The sequence below is a fragment of the Hemiscyllium ocellatum genome, chromosome 19 (genome assembly GCF_020745735.1).
Source record: "Hemiscyllium ocellatum isolate sHemOce1 chromosome 19, sHemOce1.pat.X.cur, whole genome shotgun sequence".
Classification (NCBI taxonomy): Eukaryota; Metazoa; Chordata; class Chondrichthyes; order Orectolobiformes; family Hemiscylliidae; genus Hemiscyllium; species Hemiscyllium ocellatum.
In genome coordinates, this window is record NC_083419.1 from 50,374,544 (window position 1) to 50,397,483 (window position 22,940).

Consider the following 22,940-nt stretch of genomic DNA (forward strand, 5'->3'; position numbering starts at 1 on the left):
TGGGCTTGCCCTATCTATCATAATGTCGAAGAGTGAGGAGTAATTTGATTGAAGTGTATAAGATCCTGAATAATCTTTACAAGGACATGTGAAAAAGTTGTTTCCTGTTGCGAGCCAGTCTAGAATTATGGGACACTAAAATTAGGTGTTGCCCTTTCAGGACTGAGATGAGGATAATTTTTTATGTGTTGTGCAATTTTGGAACTCTCTGACCTAAGACTTATGGATGGTGGACAGGTACTGGGGAGACAGAAGGTGAATTATCCTCCACAGAATTCCTAATCTCTTGAGATTTCTTTGTAACCACAGAATTTATATTGCTGGTCCTGTTCAGTTTCTGGTCAATGGTAATCGTTAGGATATTGATAGCAAGGTGTGGGGGGAAGATTTAATGATGGTAATGTCCTTGAATTTCAAATGGAGATGGTTAGCTTCTGTCTTTTAAAGATGGTCATGTTTTCTGCTGCTCATTGTGGCGTACATGTAACTTGTTGTCCTGATCTTGTTCCAAATGTGCATGAACTGATTCAAAATCTAAGAAGTCATACATAGTGTTGAATATAGCGCAATGATCAGTGAAGATCCCCACTTTTGGCTTTTTGCTGGAAGAGAAGGTTATCTTCAGCTGGAAGAAGCTGAAGATCTCTTAACATGACATACTAGCCTGAGGAACTCTACTGTACTAAAGCTAAAGTGATTGACCTCCAAAACAACTTTTATGATATGTCCCACAGCAGATATGCCTTTTAAGGGATATACTCATAATGTCGTCATGATGTCATGTCATGGCATGTAACTTTGTAAGATAGAGACAGGGAAGTATACTGAGCTCTGTTCTATTGCAGCATGACACGCTGAGGGGGGTGTGCTGCAGTCCATCTGAATTTCTTAGTTTGAGGACAGATGTCTGTGAATGTACTGTATATATAGATACCTGGTGTTGTAATAAAGGTTCATTCAATTCAATAATAAAGTGACTTGTGACAGCACATTAGTAGGCACTGCCTCTGTCTAACCTCACATTTTCCTCCATTAAATGCGAGGAAGAAAAATCTGTAGCTAACTGGATTCCTGTAAACTTAAAGTTAACACCAAAGGATGCTGTCGATTAAACAACACAGCCTTCCCTGTTTGAAACAATAACATTTTAAGTACTAAAAGTGATTTTTCTAACCTAGAGAAGCGTATCTGTATGCCTTGGTTGTTTGTTTCTGCCGTTTTGTTTCCTTCAGCTCTGTGCTGAAGCTGGTGTGATGTATTCTTGCCTTATTTTGTGTGAACCTCACCAATGACTTTTGCAAGATGAAACATTGATTGGTTTTGGTTTAAAAGCTCTGCATCAAACAAATATTCCACTATTGTGTGTGAGATATTAGCTCTCGTGTTTAGCATCATGTGACTTCACACCTATTTGTCAAGAAATTTATAGGTGAAACGGACCATAAGTCACAAGAAGTAGTCTGCCATAGACTGTTAAGTGGTGCATTGCCATGTTTGCAGTGTTTACTTGTCAAAGTGCAAGGATATAATTTTAAAGTTAAATACTATCTAAGTACCAGGGTGATGATGTCTGATGCATTGAGCAAGTTATCCAAATCGCACACAGACCTTAGATGTTCCCTTTTCTGGACAGGTGAAGACTGTAAACTACGAAATTGAATATGTTTTCAGGATAGATCTGTTACACCATGTGAACAGGTACAGTTGGCAACTGCTAAGTGAGTAACAGTGCAAGTCCTCGAGCCCATAGCCATGAAATGGACTAAGTGGACTTTGTCTTAAATTCTCTCTTTTTAAAATTTCTTCATTGTGTTATCGTGGAAGGACCGTTATTCTGAACATTTTATTTATTTTTCTAATTTATTACTATGATTTTGTATCTAGCTGGACTTTTTAATTTCTTTATTTTTCTATTTTTTTCCAAGAGTCTGTACCTAGGTGCCTTTGTACCTAAGGTAGCATCATAAATGGCAACTTGTAAACTTTTCACTATACTCGTGTTACGACAGAGAAGTGAACTCCTCTGTTAATTAAAGCAAACACTCAAAAAAGCTCACCTTGCCTCATAATCTATTAAAAAATGAAAGACAAAGAACTCCCAAATTCCACTATTTAAAGAAAATAACATCAATTTATTGTCTAACTCTAAAAGTGGACATTAAACAAAAACAAATCTAAGCCACCCCCTTTCTCTTAACGTTTACTATCTGCCTCCAACTCCATAACAATGTGCAGTTCCAATAAGACACTTATTAAAATTAAATCAACTTAATTTCAAAACTACACAGTCTCCGTTGTCTTCCATGTCTTCTCTCTTCTGGCTGTTGAATTCCCTGTATCGTCATCTTTCTTTTTGCTTTGAGTATGTTTCACGTGAAAAGGTATCAAATATCTTGAAGACCAAGATGTTATATTGGCAGTTAGCTATCTCCCTCCACAGCAGTTGCTCTCTGGCCAATTTTCAAATATCTGCATTTTTATACCCCCAACATCTGATCAATCGGGGCAGCAAGGTGGCTCAGTGGTTAGCACTACTGCCTCACAGCGCCAGGGACCCAGGTTCAATTCCAGCCTCTGGCAACTGTCTGTGTGGAGTTTACATCTTCTCTCCATGTCTGCGTGTGTTTCCTCCAGGTGCTCCAGTTTCTTCCCACAGTCCAAAGATGTGCAGGTTAGGTCAATTGGCCATGCTAAATTGCCCATAGTGTTAAGTGCATTAATCAGAAGGAAATGGGTCTGGGTGGGTTACTCTTAGGAGGGTTGTTGTGGACTTGTTGGGCCGAAGAGCCTGTTTTCACACTGTAGGAAATCTAGTCTCGTTGGTTCAATGTTGACAAAACAATAAATTCAAACCCGATTGGGTTTTCATATCCTGGGGCATAATTTAAATTGCTGTTTTGACAACAATTCGAATTTAACCAATCAAAACTCAGGTATCCATTTCATAGCCAAATGTTACATATTTTAAATCTTCTTGCACACTCTGGGACTGCCACTATATAACGCAGGGGCTTGTAAGCTCTCAAGTGCAGAATGGCACTCTGTCTCTCTTAAAGGTGCGGTATGCACCTTCAACTTCATAACACTCAAGTATATGTGACAATAAAGTTCATTCAAGTCCAAGGGTCGACCATACTCAATACACTTTTATGCTTGCAAGGTAAATGCAAAGAGCCTTGCTCAGCAGCTGGTGACCTTAAAGGTTTATAAAATCATGAAGGTTCTGAATAGGGTGAATAGCAAGATCATCTTCCAAGGGTGGGGGAGGCCAAAACTAGGGACCATAGGTTTAGTGTGAGAGAGAAAATATTTAAAAGGGACCTGAGCGGCAACTTTTTCACACACAGGGTGTTGTGTATATGAAATGTATTGTCAAAGGTGATGGTGGAGGCAGGTACAATTACAACTTTAAAAGGCATCTGGATGGCTACATAAATAGGAAGGATTGAGAGAGATATGGGCCAAATGGGACTAGATCAGTTTAGGATATCTAGTTGGCAAGGATGGGTTGGACCAAAGGGTCTGTTTCCAAGCTGTATGACTCTATGACACTATGGTTGTATAGTTACTTTGAGACACAAGATGTTGTTCTTCACTGGCAAGCAGATAGAAAATCAACCACAGCTACACACCGGATAGAGAGTGCAAGCCAGAACTCCAACCACAAATATCTGAAAATCAGTAAAGGTTTCTAAAGATATGTAGTCAGCCCAGACCATATGAAGTCATTGCCAACGTGGGGCTACGTGGTGAAGAGACAAGCCAGACAAATGTACAGTATGCCCACCATGCATGCAGAAAATGAGGAAGACATCTCAAGTCATGACTCTGCAATGATGCTGAGCAACAGCAGCAAGGCAATTAAGGTGTCAGCCAAGTGCACTGAGAATAACACCTCTCTGGATGAGTATATGATCACCAGATCAAGAGAAGTTTCAAATCTCCAAACATTACTCCACAATTCCCATTAACTTTAGTTCTGTCATGCTTCTTGATTCTATGCTCAGTCAGATGTTTCCTTGCTATCGAGGGCAGTCATTCTCACTTTATCGCAAGAGTTTAGCTCTGGACCAAAGCCATAATGAGCTAAGAGGTTGAGTGGCCGTAGTGGAATCCCAACTGAGCATCAGTGATTACATTAATGCCGTTTATGCTGCTTTTAATTGGAGGACCAAGAAGATCGTGCATATCGACGCAAACATCAAGTTTCTGCAGAGATGCAAGAAAGCAGAGAAGATCCCAAAAGGGCTACAGACCATGACCGCATATGTGTGGACCTACAACATTGACTATGCAGAGAGACCCTGCCGTTGGACCTCTTGCACACCCCTCGATCATCTTGTACACCAACTCTACAGCAGACACCAGAACTTTGAAATCGAGAGTCCATATTCTCAACTGAGCTTAGGATACAGCAGACCATCTGTTATACATTGCCAAGCAGACAAGGCAACGGAACTACTACACCTATATGCACAGAGAACAGGAAACTGGATGAACTTGGCATCACCACCAGCTGCAATCAAGCCTCTCCCAGGTACCATGGTTAAAACTGGTACTGCCACAAGGAAGTCCATCATCAACTTACAGGTCCTAAAAGTGAACTAAGAGCATAAAGGAAATGCATTGCTGAACTGGGAGTCCACAGTTAGCGAGCCAGAATATTAGATGAACAGTACTTGGTGTGCAGGGTTCAGTTCAAATTTTACAGTGTACAATTTGCTTGGAATCTTTGATTTTTATTCTTGTTGTAATTGTTTTATTTGCAAGTCAACAGTTTGATATAATTATGTAATACCAAAAAGAAAAACAATCCATAACAAATGTTGTTTTGGTGTATTTGTACTGATTTGCAGGAGTGATTTGTTCATTTTTGCCGGGTAATAGATTCATAGCAAAGTTGCTGTCAGCAAAAATATATGGAGTCTGATATTATGAACCCTTCATAAAGCTGAAAATATTTTCAGTCCTCATTTTTCTTTTCTTTCATGGTTGCAGACGAACTTCAGGTTTGAGAATGACAAACTAATCCTACTAAAGGATCTTTTCAAATGAACTTGTTTTTCCCCCTGCTGTCTCCATTTTATTTCACAGAAGCTGAGAAGATGTGTATTAAAGAAGTTATCCCTTTCGAGGGGAATTAACTCACTTTTGTATGTGTAGTTATGATGATCTAGACTGCACCACCTGAAAGTATACTGGAAGTTGATTCAATAGTGGTTTTCAAATCCGCTGTGAAACTTGAAAGGGTTCAGAAAAGCTTTACAAGGATGGGTTTGAGCAATAGGGAGAGGCTGAATAGGCTAGGGCTGTTTTCAGTGAATCGTCAGAGGTTGAGGGATTACCTCAGGTTTATAAAATCACGAGGGTCATGGATAGGGTAAAGAGATGAGGTTTTTTCTCTGGGGTGGGGGAATCCAGAACGAGAGGGCAGTGGTTTAGGGTGAGAGGGGAAAGATTTAAAGGAGACCTGTGGGGCAACTTTTCCACGCAAAGGGTGGGCGTTTTTGGAATGAGATGCCAGAGGAAATGGTGGAGGGTGGTTCAATTACAGCATTTAAAAGGCATCTGGTTGGGTATATGAACAGCAAGGATTTAGAGAGATATGGGCCAAAGCGTTGGCAAATTGGACTAGTTTATGTTAGGATATCTGGTCGGCATGGAAGAATTGGACTGAAGGGCCTGTTTCTGTGATGTACCTCTCTATGATTCTATGAACTCGTCTGACCATATTCTTAAATCAGATGAAGTTGAAGTTCTCTGCCTCACAACTTTGGTTAGACCCTCGGCATGCGACTCCTATACTTGGCATGTTATTCCAATCATTGTCTCCAGCACAATCTTATTTTTAAATTTTTTTGTAATTACCTTCCCGACTCAGGCGACTGACTGTATGGAGTTTGCACGTTCTCCCCATGTCTGCGTGGGTTTCCTCCGGGTGCTCCAGTTTCCTCCCACAGTCCAAAGATGTGCGGCTCAGGTGAATTGGCCGTGCTAAATTGCCCGTAGTGTTAGGTCAGGGGTAAATGTAGGGGTATGGGTGGGCTGCGCTTCGGCGGGTCGGTGAGGACTTGTTGGGCCGAAGGGCCTGTTTCCACACTGTAAGTAATCTAAGCTAAACCTTTCTGCCTCAATTTATCGGATTATAGGAATCCCTTAACTTGTTTTTTAGCTGATGACACTTCATTCACACTGTCTGACACTCTTGATGAAGAGCTTATACTCAGTGTCCACTCTCCTGCTCCTCGGATGCTGCCTAACCAGCTGTACTTTTCCAGTGCCACACTTTTAGACTCTGATCTCTAGCATCTGCAGTCCTCGTTGTCTCCACTCTTGATCACCTACAGAGTCCTATTATTTGGCCTGTTGAGACTCCACTTACACCATTTCTATGATCGTTTGATCTCTCTGATTATAAAGTCAGTGCCTGGGTGCTCTCTTCACTTCACCTTTCACTGTGAAAGCTTGTGATTTCAGATAACTAGGTGTCCTGTGACTTTTGACTTTATTTGGAGGAGTAATAAGTGCAATAAATTTTGGAAATTCACCTGTTTCTGAGTCTCTGATGCTTTTGTCTAAAGTGAAAAGTACTGATCAAAGTTTTGATTTCCTTTAAATGGATAATTTTATTTGTATATGCTGTTAAGAGAACATCAGCTTTGTGAATGAAGATGAAATCTAGCTTCTGCATTTGCATGTTCATATTTGACTTTGAGTTAATGATGGACTTTGAGATATAAAAATGACAAATATCAGTATTGAAAAACATTAGCATTAATTTATTAAATTACTTGGCATAAAGCTTTTGGAGATTTTGTTAAATTAGTATTCTTGACATCCTTACCATTTTAATCAGGCCAAATTTGAGTGAGAATCCAGGATTCCCTACACCCTTTTGTATCTCTCTCCTCTCATCTTAAACCTGTGCCTTCTAGTCATAGACTCCCCTGCAATGGAGCAAAATCTGTCCACTGTGTACCATGATTTCATGTAACTCTATAAGATCAACCCACCACCCTCCACCACCCTCCCCCCCCCCCCCCCCCCCACCCCGCCCCCTTGCATCTCCTATGCTCCGGGGGAAAAAAGTCCCACTCTATCCAACCTCTCCTCATAATTCAAACCTTCCAGCTCAAGTAGCATTGTAATAAATCTTTTCTGCAATCTTTCTAGTATCCTTTCTGAGTAGGGTAACCAGAACTGCATGCAGTATTCCAAATGTGGCCTCACCAATGTCTTATACAGCTTGCACAGGTTTGCCCTACACAACAAGCATTTATCTAAATTAAATTCCATCTGGCATACCTCAGCCCGCTGGCCCAAGATAAGATCTTGCTGCATTCTCAGGTAACCCCCTCACTGTCCATTGCACGACAATCTTGGTGTCATCCACAAACTTATTAAGTGTACCTCCTAAATTCTCATCCAAATCTTGGATATAAATAATAAATAACAATGGGCCCAGTACCTATCTTTGTGGCACACCGCAGGTCATAGGCCTCCAGTCTGAAAAGCAACCCTCCTCCACCACACTCTATATTTTACCATCAGACCAATTTTGTATCCAATTGGCAAGCTCTCCCTGAATCCCGTAAGATTTAACTTTACTCAGCAACCTACCATGCGCTACCTTGTCAAAGGTCTTGCTAAAGTTCATGTAACAACGTCTGCTGCACTGCCCTTATCTGCTTCTTTGGTCACTCCCTCAATAAACTTAAATCATGTCTCATTTGATCTTCGCTCACACAAAGACATGCCCAGTATCCCAAATGAGACCTTGCCTCTCCAAATTCCTGAGGATCCTGTCCCTCAGAGTTACCTCTAACAACTTACCCACCATGGATGTTTTGCTCACTGGTCTGTAGTTCCCAGGCTCTGTTAACCTGCAGCCTTTCATAAATAATGGTGCAACATTAGCCGCCCTCCAATCTTTGGGGCACTTCATCCTTGGCTGTTGATGATACAAATACCTCGGCTAGGGACCTTGCAATTTCCTCCCTGGTCTCCCGCAAAGTCCTGTGATATAGCTGATCAGGTGCTATGGATATATCTACCTCAATGCGACATTCAACACCTCTTCTGTTATAATGTGGTCACTTTTCAAGACATCAATTTATTTCCCCAAGTTCCCTAGCATCCATACTTTTCTCGATGGTAAATACTGACGAGAAATGTTCATTTAGTATCTTACCCATCTCTTGTGGTTCCGCATGTGGATGACCTTGTTTGTCTTTAAGAGGCCCTATTATCTTCCTAGTTTTATCTTTTACTCTTCATGTACTTGTAGAATCTCTTTGGATTCTCCTTTACCTTTTTGCCAATGCCATCTTGTGTCTCTTTTAGCCCTCCATACTCCTTAAGGGATTCATTTGATCCCAGCTGTCTATACATGGGAGTGGGAGCAGGCAGCATAAGGTGATGGTGAGGGCGAGGTCGAGCCCTTGGGAGTAGTATGAGTCCAGATGGCTAGAGACTTATGGATTGTGAAGTTGAACTATTAGTTGTGTTTCTTTGTTTTTCTACATTCGTAAGAAGGACTGTAATGTTTAACTTCTTAACTTGCTTTCTTTATTTTTCTGCTTTGTACCAAGATTCTGTGCCAAGGTACATTTGTATCAAAGTGGCAACTTGTAAACTTTTCACTTTACTCATGCAACTGAGTACCTGTGACTATAAAAGCTAATTCAACATGTCATATGTCTCCTTTTTCAAGATCAATGACTCAACTCTAGTCATCCAGGTTTCCCTGCTCTGCCAGTCTTGCCCTTCACTCTAACAAAAACATGCTGGCTCTGAACCTTCGTTAACTCACTTTTTAAAAGCTCCCACTTACCAGACATCCCTTTACCTGCAATCAACTTTTGAAAGTTACTGTCGAAGATCATCAAAATTGGCTTTGCCCCAATTTCGAACTTTAAGTTGTGAACCAGGTCTGATCGTTTCCATAGCTATTTTAAAACTAATGGAATTATGGTCACTAGTCCCAAAGTGCTCCCCTACTAATACTTCCATTACTTGCCCTGCCTTATTTCCCAAGAGGTTGGCAAGTTTTGCCCCTTCTCTAGTAGGGCCATCTACATACTGCATGAAAAATTCTTCCTGAACACATTTAACAAATTTCTCTCCGTCCAAACCCTTAACATTTCTGATGAAGGGCTTATGCCCAAAACATTGACTCTCCTGCTCCTCTGATGGTGCCTGACCGGTTGAGTTTTTCCAGTGCCACACTTTTTCACTCTTAACACTATGTCAGTCCCACTAGATGTTAGAAAAGTTAAAATCCCCTACTATCACAACCCTATTATTTTTGCAACTATCTCCTTACGTGTTTGCTTCTCAATCCTGCACTGACTATTGAGGGGCCTTTTAGTAAAATACCATCAAAGTAATCTCCCCCTTTTTATTTCTCAGTTCTACCCGTATAGACTCAGTGAAAGAACATTCAAGAATGTCTTCTGTCAGTACTGTCATGATATTCTCCCCAATTAAAAACGCAACTCCCCTCCACTCTTGCTTCCCTTTTTAACCTTCCTGGAGCATCTGTACCCCAGAACATTGAGCTGCCAGTCCTGTCCCTCTGTCAACCATGTTTCTGTTGAAGCTATAATATCCCACATCCATGCCCTGAGTTCATTTGCCCTACATGTCAGGCCTCTTGCATTGAAGTAAATGCACTTGAACACAGACTTTTCTTGCCTACCCTGTATAGTACTGGGATTACCAACATTGTCTTTACTATTTAACTTGCTCTCATTAACCTCTGTATTGTCCTCAACTTTCTCTTTTGTTTCCCGACTGCTTTGGCTCCCACCCCCCTGCCAGATTAGTTTAAATCCTCCCGAGTGGCTCTCGCAAATCTCCCCACCAGAGTATTGGTCACCCTCTAGTTCAGGTGCAATCCTTCTCTCTCGTACAGGTCACTTCTACCCCAGAAGAGATCCCAATGATACAAGAATCTGGATCCCTGCTCCCTGCACCAGCCACGCATTCATCTGCCAAAATCCTCCTATTCCTACTCTTGATGGTACATAGCATCAGAATTAGTCCAGAAATTACTGCATTTTAACCTTCTGCCTAACTCCCTAATCACTCTTTAGCACCTCATCCCTTTTCCTATTTATGTTATTGGTGCCAATATATACAAATACCCCTGCTGCTCAGCCTCTCCCTTCAGAATTTCATGCAATTGCTCAGAGACATCCTTAACCCTTGCACTAAGAAGGCAACACACCAGCGTGGAGTCTCAATTGCAGCCACAGAAACACCTGTCTGTGCCTCTGACTAGTAAGTGCCCTGCTACTAACATTTGCTTGGACTTTGCCCTGTCCTGCTGTACAACAGAGCAAGTTGTAGTGCATGACTGCTGCTGTCATACTCCCTGAGAGGCTATTCCACCCCCCCCCCCCAACACTACCACTACAGTACCTAAAACATTATACCTGTTAGAGAGGGGAACAGCCATAGGAGATTCCTGCACTACCTCTCCAGGTGGTTACCTCTCAACCTGATTGAACCTTTGGTATGACCACATCACTGTAGTTAGTGTCTATCACACTCTTTGCCCCGGTATGGTCCTCAGTGTGTTCAACTGCCTCTCCAACCAAACCACATGATCTGTGAGGAGCTGCAGCTGGGGACCCTTCCTGCAGACATAATCGGCAGGGAAATGTCTGACAGGAGGAGTACACCACTGCCCTAACTGCCATCTCTACCCCTTTACATTAAGGCAAAGAAGAGAATACTACTTTAGCCCTGCCTCCTTACTGTTTGTCCTCTTTGCCAATGCCTGATAGTTATCAAAGCTTATTCTGGGTTTGAACAAAAGATTAGTTTAGATTTCTTACAGTGTGGAAACAGGCCCATCGGCCCAACAAGTCCAAATCGACCCTCCAAATAGCAACCCACCCAGATCCATTCCGTACATTTACCCCTTCACCTAACACTACAGGCTATTGAGCATGGTCAATTCACCAAACCTGCACATTTTTGGACTGTGAGAGGAAACCGGAGCACCCAGAGGAATCCCACACAGACATGGGGAGAATATGCAAGCTCCACACAGACAGTTGCCTGAGGCGAGAATTGAACCCGGGTCTCTGGCGCTGTGAGGCAGCAGTGCTAACCACTGTACCACCAGGATAGTTCAGAATACTTTATGTAAGATCAGTGAGGACTAAATCACCTGTACTGTTATTGCTGTCCAATGACTCTTATTGAGAAATACACGTTACTTGAATAAAGACTTCACAGTAGCTGTTTCCACCAGAACAATTGCATCTAACACAACAGCAAAATTTGTCTTGTTGCACTGTTTTCAATGGGAGTTTTGTTTTAAAATATCAGAGCATCATTTTGAACTGCATGTGCCTGAGAATTGTAATATGAGAAAACTAATATGATACATCAAAGAAGTGTGGAGTTACAATAGGCAATATTGTAGCACTGGCAATAAAACCCAGCCCGCTGTTACTTCGCGCATTCTCTTGTGCCAAAAAGAAGACACATGGAAGAATGTATTTATTTTGGGAGGTGGCTTTCATTCCACAGACACTTCTGTAAATTTCAAAACATGTCCTGCTTCTGTCAGGACTGAGCAGTTATCTTTGTAGCATATAGCATAGATGTGAATTTTCTTCATTTATGAGCTCAAATTGTTCTTGTGCCACAAATTGCTGAAGTGGCATGGCAAGATCAATGAGGTGTCTGAACCATTGGTGAATGACAGGGCTAATACTTAACTCCTGAACAAATATACTGATAGAGAATAAAACAAAGGAGAAGGAATTGAGGTAAATTACAATTAAATTAAATGCTTGGAAAGGGAAAAAAACATGGAGAAAATTAAGAAATTTAAACACTGAATTTAAAAATCCTCCAGGAACAATTCACAAACTGCAGAAGTGAAAGTTCACAGTCTTAAATATTACTTTCTAGGTTTTCATGGTTGAGTGGGATGATAAGCCCCCTAATCATCCCAATAACAACACCCTTATTTAACAAGTAGCAACCATTATTTTCTGGAGTTTAATTTGTATTTATGGTGCCAGTCCAACAAGTTCTTGACATGCTTGGACAGATTGACGATGAGTTCCTATGTTCGCAAGGCTAATTGTGGAGAGACACCATCATTCAGCAATTGGTGGCAATTCACACATTACATCCTTGATGTAAATTGCTTGGGCTTTTATTAACTAATAATGGTGGATTATATCAGTAATTGCTGCAAACATGGCATAATTTTTACATTGTTGTATTTATTGGAATAAAAATAATAAATATTTTGATATAATTTTGCAATGTGCATCAGACTTATAGTCTGATTCATAGCGTGAAAATAGGATGCAGCAAACCTTTTATTATCTGGCACATATGGGACCAAGTGTGTACAGGTTGATCAAATATTCTGGTTAATCAAGAGGTTCACATAATCAATGTGAAAACACATAATCATAGAAATATAAAGAATAGGGTATACACATCACTGTTATATTTTGTTTACAGAATAATCACTTAAGTAATAATGCAGTTTTGCATTCAGTAAAACTTACTGGCATAGAGTCTTCTTACTCGCGCCTTCAACTGATCACTCAGACCATGCAGAGTTTGTAATAATGTAGTAAACTTCCAGCTTTTGAGGTATGTAATTTCTGCTAGTTTACAAGATACCAGTTGAAACAAAGTTTGCTGCAGTTCTTCTCTTGTGAAGTTTGTAAAGTTGACCACAGTCAGTTCTTCTATAATGCGAAGGTTGTGTTCTTGTACAGCCCCTTGTTATAAAAATTGCACTTTAGAAGCCGCGCTTAAAATGTTGGCAATGTAATCATGTTACAGCCAACACACATTTTAAAAGTTTGCGCTTTACAAGTAGTGTTCCCAATTCATCAATCGTGTTACAGCTAATTTGCATTGTGGAAACGCGTGTTATAGCAAAACAGCTTGTATTAGCATCTCGACAATTCAATTGAGAAAGAAAGGGAGAAGAAGGCTCATCCCTGCGGTTACCACTTAACTAAATTATGCACAGCTATTAAAATATTGGTAAGGCATCTATATTTATTGCACTCATATTTTGTAGTACAATGATGTGGCAAAATAATTGTGCCAATCACACTGACATTTCGTTGTAGGAAAAAGTCGACAATTAGGAGAAAACTAAACAACATTGAAATTCTGTGAAGACAATATTGTGTTTCATTTAGAGTGAACATGTGGTGGTAGAGGATGTAAATGAATATATAAAATAATTAAATATCTAATTAATTAAGTGCTTTATTGAAAATGCTCAAACCTCCATGGTTGCTACTTTTCTTTTGTGAATGTTTAGAATTTGTTGTTTTATACTATGCAAATGTAGAAAATCACACTATTTCTAACCTTGTTAGCATGTTACTAACAACGAGGGTTTGCATAATATTGAAAGATAACGAAAAAATTTGCCTTTCATGATCTAATGACATTCCAAAGCTTTATAGCCAATGAGGTTTTTTTTCAAATGTTATTGGTGTTGTGTAGAAAACAGGGCAGCCAATTTGGTCCTACAAACGTTGATGTGGTTATAATTGGATTTTTTTTCAGTGATATTGGTTGAGGGATACTTATTGCCCAGTTACTCCACACATCTCTTCAAATAATGTTGTGGAATTTTTTTAATGTCCACATATAGTGGACATTTAGGGGTGGCACGGTGGCTCAGTGGTTGTTAGCACTGCTGTCTCACAGCACCAGGGACCTGGGTTCGATTCCAGCCTCAGGCGAATGTCTGTGTGGACTTTGCACATTCTCCTCGTGTCTGCATGGGTTTCCTCCGGCTGCTCCGGTTTCCTCCCACAATCCAAAGGTGTGCAGTTGGGTGAATAGGCCATGCTAAATTGCCCATGTGTTCAGGGGTGTGTAAATTAGGTGCATTAGTCAGGGGTAAATGTAGAGTAATGGGGAATGGGTTTGGGTGGGATATTCTTCAGAGGATTAGTGTGGACTTGTTGGGCCGAAAGGCCTGTTTCCACACTGTGGGGATTCTATGATATAGTGAATAGTCAGGGATACCATTTAACATCATATCTGACATTTTACCAAAATTTCAGTCTAAGTTTTTTCTAAGGTAGGTTTTGGGCTATCACCTTTAATGGTGTTGAAACAAAGTTGCTATTTCTGCGCCATGACTGAGGTATTCTTGCCCATTTAAATAAAGGCCATTTTATGCAAATTGGCAGCTTATTCTGTTCTATCAAATGGTTGAAACTGGGAGCAACGATTGTTACCATTGGGTTACCATTGACCAGAAACTGAATTGGATCAATCACATAAATACTGTGGCTACAATAGCAGGTCAGCATGTGGGAATTATACAAGGAACACCTTAACTGTTGATTCCCCAAAGTCTATCAACCATCCACAGAGCACAAGTCAAGAGTGTGATGGCATACTGTCCGCTTGCCAGAATAAGCACAACTCCAGAGCACTCTGAAGGCTTGAAACTATACAGGTCATAGCAGACCACTTGATCCTCACACCTTAAACAACTCATGTAACATTGTTCTGTTTATATGATCATCAATGAATTCAGATACCTCGCCTTGGCATTACAGTACGGTTCACTCAACACTAAATTCTAGCTTTTCATCCCTGCATTCCATTTCTATTAACAGTAATTTCTAATACATTAAAAGCCACTGCTTGGACTTCAGATACTATTGAGTAAACACTAAACACTGGTTGTTCATGAAAACTGCATACCATTCTGTTTTCATGATTGTAGACCTACCCAAACACTTTATTATGATAAAAAGTTCTCAAATTCTTAAGAAACAGATGAGTGATTTTCCAGTTTTCAGCACTTAATGCTGAAAATTGTTTTAGCATTTGTGATCCCATGAACAGCAATGTATATTCAAATACAATATCCTCCTCTTCTTTTTGTATTTTGCCAACAGGAGCCATTTGGGTATCACTTGTGCAGTCAGTTAAGACTGATCAATAACATTTTTCAATTGTGCACCTTGCTTTTGAACATACCATCTGAAATAAATGTAATATTACCAACATAATTGAAGCATCAATTTGAAACTACGGTTGAAACATCACCTGTAATTATTGGGCTCCACCTGAATAATGACCCTTTAAGAGCTCACACAACATGTCTGTTTCAGTGTTTTGTGGACATAGTCCATTCACTTTCAGCGATATAATAATAATAATGTCTGCAACAAATTGTTTAATTCAAATACTGAAGCTATTTGGAACATCTACATCATAGACATAATTTCAAATGCCACTATCAGGATCAAAGTAGAATTGCAGCAAATTCAGAACCTGAGGATGCCATTTGTATGTTAGTCTGTGGTCACTTTATACTGGTAGAACTGTAAACAACGACACTCTAGAATTAGAAGTGATTAGTTAGAACACTATGGTGCAATATTTAGATGTACATATTTTTATATCTATATGTAGATCATTTAGTAGCAGCATATTCATGAAAAGGTTTCAATTTATATGCAAACTTAAAACAAAACTGCATACCATTGAATTTAGTAAATGTATGCTGATACCAAAGGATTTCAAAAAAAAAATCAAACAACCTCATTAAACCTCAAATGAGTTTCTACATGGAAATTATTGCTTGGTGAGTTAAAAACAATTAATGTGTTTATATAAAGCACAAAAATGATGCTTGTGAAGTTAATGTCTCTGCATTTCAAAAGGAGACAAAAACAGACTTCATTAATCAATGTCAATTGTCTCAGGTCCATGCAGCCTCAACTTAAGTTGTTTCACAATATTGATGTTTTGTTACAATCTATCTGCAAGATGTCAACAGATCATTAGCATCACAGCAGCAGAATATCCCTCCTTGTTTCATTTTCTAGGATCACCAAGAGAATTAAACAGTCATTTCAAGCCACTGACTTCTTGGAAGTTAACAGAAAAGCCAGTTAATTTTATGTAGAAGTAGAAATTCACTTATAATTTATCATAGTGAGAATTTCAGTGTGGCCCCAATAAAAGTCATATTTTTCACAACTTTATTTACAGTTTACATGTGCTTCCACTAAATGGATTGCAGCAATTCAAGAAAATGACTCACTAGCACCTTCTCTAGGACAACTAAGAAATGGTAACAAATATTGGATTTCCTGTGGCACCCATATTCCATAAAAGGATCAAACAAAAAATCTAATTTCCAATGTAATTTAGGTTTAAAATTACAAACCAAACACTAACATCTTAGATGTATTGTCAGAGATTGTTAATGTTTCAAGTCTAATATCACTCTTCAGCTCCAAAGAAGAGCAATATTGGGCTTCATATGTTAACTCTGTTTGACTGTCCACAGATGCTGCCAGAACTGCTGAGTTGCTCCTCCACTTTATATTTTCATATATTTTCTTTTAATTTTTCCAGCATCTGCAATATTTTGCTTTTATTAGTGATTTTTTTCCATTTTTCAATGCCTTTCTGAATTACTGTAAAAACTGAACAAGAGCTTGCTTTCACAGTAAAAGTAAAATTTCAGTATTCCAACATAAAGAGCTCAAGACACATTCACTTTTCTAAATTAAAATAAAACCCAGAATTTTGCCCAACTCTGAGTTCAAAATCTTAGATTGAAATGATTGCAATCAACAATCTTCATACTTGCATGCACACTCTAAACAGTACTCATGCATAGGACAAACAATTGACAAACTCAAACAGCATATGCCAATACCTACAGTGGCCAAAATGGAACATCAGTTGATAGTCATATGGCAAACAAGTACAACTTCAAGAGAATCATTCACTTACAGATCAGGAAGCTCCCTTATGAAAATGAATGCAAAATCTCAAGTTCCTTTCTCTTTAATATAGCTTGCTGCATATTACTTTCTCAAAGCAGTATTAATTTTTTTCTCTGGGCTTCTTCTTTCTTCACTTCACGTTTTTCCCTAATCAGGGTTTTCTTCATGCCATACTTTTACAGCATTGCTTGCTGTAACTTGACCTCCTGCACAATTTTTCTTTCTCTCGTGTCCTCCAACTTTACTCCATGCTTAAAGCAAGAATCTTCAAAGCCACCAAAAGATGCATTACTTTTGTGATCTCAATATGCAATAGAAGGTATATTGTCAAGCTTTTGCCTTCTTGGCACTTTATGTTTTGACTGAGATGTGAAGAGTTGGTTGTCTTTTTTTTTGGTCCTGTACTCCACAAGTCATAAAACAAAATTAAGCAAATACTGGAAATCTGAAATAACAGCAGAAAGTGCTGAAGGAAAGTCAGTAGGACTGGCAATATCTACAGTGAGAAAAACATTTGAGTCTGAGGGAGAGTCATATCAGCCCCAGACATTAACTCCTCCCATAATTGATGAAGCCAAGGCTGCTGAGTTTCTCTGGCATTTCTGTTTTATTACAACGTAAATGTAATTGTTTTTATGCTGTTCTCATCTAGTCAATTTTATACTTTCTCAATATTAGACTTCAAATTTAAAAAACCATCATAAAGGTCTACAGCATAGAGAAGAGGCTATCTGGCGCATTGAGTTTGTGCCATTTGAAAATAACCACATCTAACCATTCTTGTGCAAAAGCAAAAATTGCTGGAAGAGCTCAGCAGGTCTAGCAGCATCTGTGGAGAGAAGTCAGAGTTAACATTTTCCTCAGAGTGTCTTTCCTCAGAATACTAACCATTTTAATCCCATTTTCCACCTGATGAAGGGCTTTTGCTCGAAACATCGATTTTCCTGCTCCTTGAATTCTGCCTGACATGCTTTTCCAGCACCACACTCTTGACTCTAATCTACAACATCTGCAGTACTCACTTTCGCCCATATCCTTTTGTGCCCTGACATCACAAATGCATATCTAAATACACCTTGAATGTTCTGCCTCTTCCACTCTTACAGGCAGTAGTTCTAGATTCTCACTAGCCTATGAGTGAAAAATAATTTCCTCACATCCCCTCTAAATCTCCGATCTAAGCTTAATACTTTGCCTCTTGGTCATTGATCCCTCCACCGTGGGGAAATGTTCCTTCCTGTCTACACTATCTATGCCTCTCAATTTTATACATCCTAGTCATGTGCCCCCGTAGCCCCCTTTGCTCTAAGGAAAACAACCCCAGTCTATCCAATCTTTCTTCACAATTGAAAGTCTCCAGCCCAGGCAACATCCTCATAAATCTCATCTGCACTTTCTCCAGCACAATCATATTTCTCCTATAATACAGATTTCCCAACTGCACAGAATATTCTAGCTGTAGCCTAACAGACATGTTATACAGTGACAGCATAACTTCCATTTTAAACTCTATGCCTCAGCTAATAAAGGCAAAATATGTTTTCTTAGCTACATTATCTGTCTGACCTGCTAACTTAAAGGGCCAGTGGACATGCACACCAAGGTCCCACTGAACCTTGGTGCTTCCCAGACTCCTACCACTCAAATATTACCTCATACCTATCTGTATTGAGTTCCACTTGTCACTGATCAGCCCTTCTGACCACCCCATCTATATCTTTCAGTAATCTAAAACAATCTTCCTCCTAATTTACCACTCCACTAATTTTCATATATCTACAATTTTTCTGATCAACCCTCCTAGGTTCAACTCGAAATAGCTTATATATACCACAAACAGCAAGGGTCCCAACACTGATCACCATGGAACCCACTGGACACAGATTTCCAGTCACACAAACAGTCTGCATCATGCCATTCAGCCAATTTTGGATTCAATTAGCCAAATTTCATTGCATCCCATGGGTTCTTATCTTCACAAAGAATGTGAGACCTAATCAAAAGCCTTGCTGAAATCCAAGCAGACTATGGTGAATGTATTGTTTTCACTGACACACACGGTTACTTTTTGGAAAATTCAATTGAGTTGGTCAGAAATACTCTACCTTTAACAAAACAATGCTGACTGTTCTTGATTAATCCCTGCCTCCGAGTGCAGATCAAGCCTGACCCTCAGAATTGCTTCCAATAGTTTCCACACCATTGAAGTTATACTGACTGGCCTGCAGTTTCCTATTCTTTCCCTTGTTCCCATCTTGTTCCCTACTTCAGAACATAATAACTGGGAGCAGGAGTAAACATTTCAGCCCCTTGAGCCTGCTGTGCCATTTGATCCAATCGTAGCTGATTTCATCTCGGCCTCAACTCCATTTTTCTTTCCTCTCTTCATAAGCCTTCAACCCATGACTCAGACTTAGTCTGCCTATCTCCTCCTTATATTTACTTAGTGTCCCAACATCAGCCAGACTCTGGGGGAGTGAATTCTACAGATTTGTGACCCTTTGAAAGAAGTAATTTCTCCTCATGTTGGTTTTTATCCTAAAACTGTGATCTCTTGTTCTAGTTTGCCTACATGAGGAAACATCCTTTTTACATTACTTTCTCAATCCTCTTTGGCACCTCAATTAGATCTCCAATTCTTCTAAACTCGAGAGTATAGGCCTAAACTGCTCAATCACTCTTCATAAGACAAACCTCACATCTGTAGATTCAATCTTTAGTACTCCTCATTTGAATAGTCTCCAATACAACCATATTTCCCTACTTTCATATTCTGTTCTTTTAGCTATAAATGCCAAAATTTCACTCGCTTTTGTTATAACCTGCTGTACCTGCGTACTAATGTTCTATGATTTGTGCTCAAGGACGCAGATCCCTCTGCACTCTGAAAGTTCTCTCCATTTGAACAATATGTTGCCTTTCCATTTCTCTGACCAAAATGGATAATCTCACACCTATGCATGTTAGACTCCAACCAAATTTCCTCCATTCACCTCACCTATCCATATCCATTTATAAATTTCTTATTTCTTCATTGCAGTTTATTTTCTCATCTATTTTAGTCTCATATATAAATTTGATTAAAGTAATTTCTGCCCCTGCATCCTAGTCATTTTCTTCGATAATGTTTTTTGTTTATTGAAATATTTATTCTCTGAAGATGTAAAATTTGTTAACACAATTTGTAATATGAAAATAGGCAATAAACCTTCCGATTCTTTTATGTAGCTTCAGAATTTGAACTACATATAGATGCCACCCCAAGGCCCTTGGGGAAATACTGTCAGCACTGTTTGAGGCGATTCTCCACATCAACTGAGAGGGCAGTGTACAAACATCAGCATCCTTGCAGGAGCCAACAACATCGAGGCCATGAACATTTGGAACCAACTCCATTGGAGTTGGTTCCGTTTAGGGTGCTTGAGTTCTGACTGCCAAAGCAAATCATCTTTGCTCAGCTCAAAGAAGGCACTCAAACAAGAGGACAACACAGGAAATGTTTGAAAGATTTCCTTGAAGGCTTCACTCAAGAGATGCGACAGAAATGTCAGTGTGTCCAACTTGAAGAAACTTTCAAGAACACCTGCCTGTAAGAGCAAGGATGGAAAAGGAACCAGAGAAATGAATGCCAGCAATTTCAAGGCCAGTGACTTGTTAGATGTATCATTGGAGATGTGGCTCTGGGATTGGGCTCAATAGCCATTCAAGAACCTACCAAACCCATTTCCAGTGATTTGGAATTTCATACTCGTTAACAAGTGTTTTCTAATGACAGATATAAAAATGTAATTGCTTTCCCATCTAAATGGACATGTCCTGTCATACTAGGAAAAGAGGGAAAAGAAATTTCTCTCTGCAACGATTCACTTTTTAGTCCTTGAAGGTAAGAGAAAAGGAAAAGCTGTGGAATGCTCAGACAGCTGTCAATCTGGCATTCAGATGTGTAAAGACAGATGTCACCAAGCACAAGCAGATGTCTTGTCGGATATTTGCCAAAACAGCTTGAGGAAGAAATATAGTATTTAATACTGTGTTGGATGCTTTTGAGGATAACCTGGGTTAAGACTGAACCAGTGAATCAGGTGCAACACGAGACGCACAATGGGAGGTTTTTCAGAAATAGGAGATCAGGGCTGAGAAGCTGTTCTCCTTCCCCAGGCTGTCCACCAAGTGAAAATCCAAGCCACCTGCAAAACAGAAGCTGCAACTTGGTTGTCGTAACTCCTGGCAGGCATCTGCAGTAAATAAGCAGTTACCACATGACATGACTTTCAAAAAATGCCTTGTTATAAAAAGGTTTGCTAGCCTTTCTCTTGGGGGGGGGCGAGAAAAAATTACAGGTTTTCACAAACCTTCAAGTACAAGTCCTCAAGTTATTAAGTATGAAGCTACTGTAACAATATGGTAGAATAACAAGTATCTGAGGAGTTGAAGTATCTTAATTGCTCCTCTTTCATACTTAATATTTACATTTGAACTAAATGGGTTTGGGTCTCCAAAATCAAAGAAGATAATGAAGGTATATACTGGAAATATTAAATTATTTTAATTCTTTCAATGGCCAAATTCTCACATGGAATGAAATATTTTATTTGTGTGCAGGATTTATTTTTTTCTTAGCTCCCTTTAAGTATTTCCTTGAGTAAAATATTTCTTGATCATTAATGTTAAAAAGCTAAAGGTCAGTTGTTCTTGTCATGTTTTGAATTACAAATTCTATAGAAACCATAATTTCAGCCATCATTTCAATAACATTGTTTCAAAACTAACTTACAAACAGATTCTGACTCTAATTATGTTGTCATTCTTTTTACTTGTGCAGACACTGGGAACTATTACTGCAGTGCCCATTAAGGTCCCCCAGGTCAGCTCATTGCAGAGGTTGGCAGGCCAAGGACCAGCAGTGCTACCTCAGGTAAAGATGATAATACTACATGTGAGCATTTGAATTTTAACCAGTTAGCCCAATGCCTGCTCTGCCATTCATGAGATAATTAGTGACAAATAATGATAATATCTTTACATGAGTCACTTTCAGTGCACTTATTGAGATATTATAATGAAGTTATAGGCTCTGAATCTACTTCAGTTCATCTGACTGTGGCCTGACGTCTACTTTCCCATACAGCCCTCATTCCTCTTCAGCTGGAAAATACTGTTAAAAGAATGAATGATAATTCCATTGTTGATATTTTGACAACTTTTCTCCCTCTGGGATGTGGGTATCGATGGCAAGGCCAGCATTTGTTGCTGCTCCTTAATAATCTTTGAACTGAGTGCCTTGAGTTGAGAATCAACCATATTGATATAGATCTGGAGCCACTGTAGATCAGGCCAAGTACAGGTGGCAGCTTTCCTTCCCTAAAGGACATTAGTGAAACATTTGGGTTTTTTTTTTAACAATTGATGGAGATTGAAGCTACCTTTCAATTATTGTATTAAAGTTAAATTCCACCATTGCCATGATAGGTTTTAAACCCTGGCTCTTTAGAGAACCAGTCCAGTTTTATTACCATGAGGTTTCCATCTCCCTGTTGCACTGTTCAGTTGGTTTGTTGCTATGATCAGTGAGTGATATTTTGAAGACCAAATACATTATCAGTAATTGATCATGGAGGATATCAAAGTAATATGTGTATATAATGAAGTTTTCCTTTTAATATTGCTTTCTCTTCTCAATTAATAGATAATAATGCATTGAAATTATGAAGTTAGCACTAGATATGAGTTATCATTAAATTAAAGAGTAATGAATGAAGAGAAAATATTGACTTTTTGTTCAAATCCAATATGAAATTATCATTGCTTTGTGTATTAATATTTACTAATTTTCCTAACAGTGAGTAGAACTGAAATAGATTCAAACCCTGTAACTTTGTTATAATCTCCCAATAAATGAGCTGAAAGTGACTCACATTAAAGAAAATATGCTTATTTGTCACTAGTTATTGACTCTACTATCAGCTGTTGTCCCAATACACAAACAGTCTTGCAAAAAAAAAATCATTTTTAGTAGCCACTAAGAAGGTACTTTAAAGAGATTCTTCAGCTGCACAGTTAATTGAGATGAATTAATGTACATTTTTGTATCTTTAGCAGTAACTTAAGGGAGAGACCATAAGACATAGGTCGGTCAGCCACCGCGACTGTTCCGCCATTCAA

At 39.2% G+C, this 22,940-nt stretch overlaps 1 protein-coding gene across 1 annotated transcript in view; it reads left to right on the plus strand.

The window, feature by feature from the left end:
* Positions 1-22,940, plus strand: part of phf21b (PHD finger protein 21B) — a 212,883-nt gene that overhangs the window by 134,463 nt on the left and 55,480 nt on the right. Inside the window, exon 6 of the mRNA XM_060839457.1 lies at positions 21,601-21,693. Coding sequence (XP_060695440.1) covers positions 21,601-21,693 — 93 coding nt within the window. The remainder of the gene's footprint in view (positions 1-21,600; positions 21,694-22,940) is intronic.